The sequence below is a fragment of the Cornus florida genome, unplaced genomic scaffold (genome assembly GCF_030987335.1).
Source record: "Cornus florida cultivar Cherokee Brave unplaced genomic scaffold, ASM3098733v1 CherokeeBrave_3.0.0_Hap2_Chr09, whole genome shotgun sequence".
Classification (NCBI taxonomy): Eukaryota; Viridiplantae; Streptophyta; class Magnoliopsida; order Cornales; family Cornaceae; genus Cornus; species Cornus florida.
In genome coordinates, this window is record NW_026775579.1 from 93,072,991 (window position 1) to 93,077,547 (window position 4,557).

General features: G+C 34.3%; 1 protein-coding gene across 1 annotated transcript; it reads left to right on the forward strand.

Annotated features, from left to right (window-relative positions):
- The first annotated feature begins 1,232 nt into the window (after positions 1-1,232).
- Positions 1,233-4,250, forward strand: LOC132275254 (NAC domain-containing protein 68-like). The gene is made up of 4 exons (XM_059776711.1): positions 1,233-1,334; positions 1,947-2,265; positions 2,369-2,694; positions 3,369-4,250. Exons 2-4 carry the CDS (start codon positions 2,049-2,051, stop codon positions 4,071-4,073), a joined length of 1,248 nt encoding a protein of 415 aa, XP_059632694.1. The 5' UTR covers positions 1,233-1,334; positions 1,947-2,048; the 3' UTR covers positions 4,074-4,250.
- The last annotated feature ends 307 nt before the right edge of the window (positions 4,251-4,557 follow it).

The window sequence follows — 4,557 nt, forward strand, 5'->3', positions numbered from 1 at the left end:
TCCCATGTTGTAACATTCAGCTTTGCTGGATTGGGCCAATTTTATATTGTCCCCTGTTTTCGGCTATTTAGCCTTTCACTGTAAAGTTTCCTTATTAATAAATTGCTTAATCTTCTTAAAAAAATAATAATAATAATTAAATATTTTATATTTATATATATAGAATTCAATATATATGTGTATACCGATCATTGTTTTAATTTCTTGATTGGTGTTCAGGCAATATGAGATTGGCAGAGGGGTATAAGTTTAGACCAACAGACCAAGAACTCATCCTTGATTATTTGAAGAAGAAGGTTAAGGGAGAAGAACTACCATCCAATGCCGTCATTGAGATGGATGTCTACAAGCACGAACCCTGGTTGCTTTTATGTATGTAGATCATATCCTCTCTTTCTTTGAACATATATAGTTATTTAATTAATTAATTTTTTATATTGTACTTTTAAAAGCACCCTGGGCACAAAATTACAGTACCACACTTGTGCACATATTTTTTATATTTTCTTTTACAAAGATGTAAACAATGACCCTTGTATGTATTGTCTTTCACTGGATTAATTCTTGTGGTTTAATTTTCTTAATGTATATATTCTAATTATATCTTGCATATGTTTTGTATAACAGATCATGATATGAATAAGGGTGATAAATATTACTTCGTAGAAAGAGAGAGAAAATTTACAGCTGGAAATGGTATAACTCCAAACCGGACAGTTGAAGGACACATCGGTGCAGGATGGTGGAGGGCGAGCAACAATAGATCTATTCAAGACAAGCTCGGCAATGTTATTGGTTCCGTGACGTCGTTAACATATTATAGTTTCAAGAATAGAAATGAAAGAAAGAAAGGAACCATCAAAACAGGCTGGATTATGCACGAATATAAGCTCAAAGAGAATAAGGTAAAATTATGTATATGCCTGTTCATGAATGATAGTGTAAAGCTTGACTTGAAATTTAGTTACTGTACGCTAGCTTGTGCTGCATGAAGAGGAGTTTTTTTTTTTTTTTTTTTCCCTCGGAAATTCAATCAGTTTATTGATTAATGACTGTACAAAGTCCAAACTACAAACCACATTAGTGAAGAAGAGCCAGTGGGCCAACTATAGGGCCAAAAAACAAATGAGCCTAACATAGGGTCATTACAACCATGGCCCAACATATGAATGATGAAAACCAACCTAGCCCAAATTGACCTAGGAAACCAATAACATACTCTAGCCCGAAAGCCCATTGACCATCATCAGTTGATTCAAATCCGGTCAAGACGATGCTCATCATCTCCCTTCTGGCGAATCTGGTGGTTTTGGATAGGAAGATTTGAATTGCTGGTAATTTCTGAATTTTTTACCTCCTCTCTGTTGAATCTGCAACATATATATATATATAGTGGCTCCACAGAGAGCCAATTGTGGTGCCAGAAAAACATGTGGCTTTCCATCATCAATCTTCGCACCCACCAGGTGTTTGAAGAATGGTCTGAGATGCAATAGCTTCCTCCAGGTGAATGAGCACCTCTGAGGAATGTTGAGTTCCCAAAAGCACTTGTTTTTTATTTGATGGTCATAAATCCATTGAACCCATGAACCACTTTTTTTATTCCTGAATACGCATGAGCCACTTTTGTTTTTGATTGTGATATTCCATTCCAGAGATGCTTAAGCATTAAGGCTTTGTTGATAATTAAGCTCCACATTAGGTATATATGCCCAGCCCACCCTCCTCTTTTGGTCTGCAAACTTTGAGCCATGCTACCTTTAGCTTTCTTACTATAATTGGGAATGGAAAATTAAAGATTACACAAAATATTAGTATTAATATACAACAATGAAATTTTTAATTCAGTGAGAATGACTTTTTTATTTTCTCTTTATCATATTAATTGAAGTTTACTTATTGTGATTTATATATTCATTAGTTGTTCTGTTTCGGTGTGAGTGCAGTTCCAAGAATGGGTTTTGTGTAGAATCCGGGATGGGAGCAAAAGAATTAACAAGAAATTATCTGAAGGCACTGAGAATTTGCAGCTGCAAATTACTGATCCCATGAGTATTAATCACTTCAATCAAACAGAACAATGCCTTAGTACTTGTGGTTACTTTGGAAACACTCAAGTACTAGCAGTTGGATATAGGTTTGAACCAACAGATGAAGAACTCATTTCTGGTTACTTGAAGAGGAAGCTTAATGGTGAACAAGAACTGCCATCCAATGCAGTCATTGATATGGACATCTACGCATGTGAACCATGGTTTCTTTCATGTACGTAATTAATTATATCAGGATCTATATATATTTCTTTAAATTTAATTATTGATTAAATAATCTCTTATACGTATATATGTCTATAATTATTGTCTAGCAGATGATATTCATGGGTCCATGGGCAATATGGATAATGAAGAGCATGAGCATCAGCGTGATAGGTATTACTTTGTGAATCGACAGAAGAAATGTGCAGCTACTGACGGAGGGAAGAGGCCGGAAAGAGGTGTTAAAGGGAAGTTTGATGTTGGAGGATATTGGAAGGCCAGCAGTGGTGACAAATGTATTCGAAACACCCAACATCTGAATGTCATTGGCTACATCAAAACCTTGGCATTTTATAAGTACAAGAACAAGAACAAGAATCGGAAGGAATGCATCAAAACTGATTGGATTATGCACGAATATTGTCTTTCAAGAGAAACGGTACTTACTCTATATATAAACTCTCAATCAATTAATTTTCAAGCATGTATTCTTTGCTGAGGTTAGAGTTAATATCAGTTAACAATGGATGTTTTCAATAATTACATCATGATATTGCAATTGGAAAATTTAAGCTAGACATGAAAATAGCTAGCTAGCTAGTTGCACAGTACTCTTGGTGTAGTCAGTAGTCCCTTGTTACTTTATGATGTGCTCTGGAGAGATCAGCCACGGAAATTCTTAGGCTTATTCTTCCTAATTTTCACTACTTAGCTGCACAAATTAAGACAGATCAACATGAAAATAACTAAACCAACCTGATGTATGCATATGTAAATTCTATATGCAATTGTTAATGACTGATTTTTTTTTTTTTCTAAAATGAAAGATGTTTTCAATTAATTCATGTGAGCATTGTATAGTAAAATGTCAAGCTATAAAAAATTGAGTCTTTGCATATATATATAAGCCATAAGTTATAAATCTGTGTTTGCCATGCATGCATGGTATTGATTAATGGCGTGTTTTAGTTGTATCAGTTCTACTACTAAATTCTTTTGCTTAGTACATGCTTGCTTATTATTCTATTTAATTTATTGTTACTGTAATCATCTCACCCTTTGAAATTTACTTGTATACATATTTGATAATTGTTCTGTTTGGGTGTGATGCAGTTCCAAAAATGGGTCCTTTGCCGAATAAGGGATAATAGTAGGAAAAGCAAGGAAGAAGGAAAACATAAGAATGAAGGCACTCAAGATTTTCCGAAAAGTTCCGCCATTACTTGTGTAGAAGAAGGAAAACCGGATATGGAATTGGAAACTGCAGAGCAGGAGGACCATTTCGAAAATATGCAAGAAAAATCAGACTTGGGAGATGTACTACAAGAGATGAAATATTCCACTTGTGAAGAAGAAGGAAAATTTGACATGGAATTGGGAACTTCAGATGCAAAGACTGAAGAATATTTATCTTGGATGGACCTGATATCTTTCGATGATCATGAAGAGCATTTTTCAGATATGTCCTACCACGAGCTGCAAGAAAAATCAGACATGGGAGAAGTACTACAAGAGCTGAAATCCACTTGTGAAGAACAAGAAAATTCGGACATGGAATTGGGAACTTCAGATGCGAAGACTGAAGAATATTTATCTTGGATGGACCTGAAATCTGTATGTGATGATGAAGAGCAAGGGGAGCAGTTTTCATATATGTCCTTTCAAGATCTGCAAGAAAAATCGGACATGGGAGAAGTACTACAGGAGCTGAAATCCACTTGTGAAGAAGAAGAAAAATCTGACAACTATAAAGATATATCTTGGATGGACCTGATGAATTTGAGTGATGATGAAATTCCATTTGTGTGTTTTGATTGAACTGTAAATGAGGGAGTCCTTGATCTCCATTCGCATGTGTATGACCTTGGCTGAGAAACATTTGACATGATGAGATTGTATTCAATTTTGTTGATATATAAATTGTATACTTTTTGGAGAAAGCAGATTATTGAAACCCAAGGATCAACTGGTCCCATTTATTTGATCCATGATAGTAGAAACTCTTTTAGGAAAGGAAAATGGTTGTTTGCAAGTATTGTGAAGCAGAATCTTTTTCAGGCCATTTTTGTAGTGCTTTGAAAAGCATCAGAAAAAATAGAAAATTGTTTTTCAAATAATAAGAGAAATATTCAAACACACTTCAAGGTAATGGTTTTTAAAAATGCACATAGTCTCACTTTAATTGGTTCTTTGTAAGTTTTTTTTTTTTTTTTTCTATATGAATAAATTGATCTTGTTTTTCAAACTAATCAATAAAACAATACTCGAGTGCCAAAACAATTTTGTAATATATTCATTAAAA

Bases quoted from the DNA above. Each gene is read 5' to 3' on its own strand.
- LOC132275254 (XM_059776711.1), top strand. From the start codon at position 2,049: ATGAGTATTAATCACTTCAATCAAACAGAACAATGCCTTAGTACTTGT. The intron at 2,266-2,368 runs GTACGTAATTAA...ATTGTCTAGCAG, and splicing joins TGAACCATGGTTTCTTTCAT to ATGATATTCATGGGTCCATG. The intron at 2,695-3,368 runs GTACTTACTCTA...GGTGTGATGCAG, and splicing joins ATTGTCTTTCAAGAGAAACG to TTCCAAAAATGGGTCCTTTG.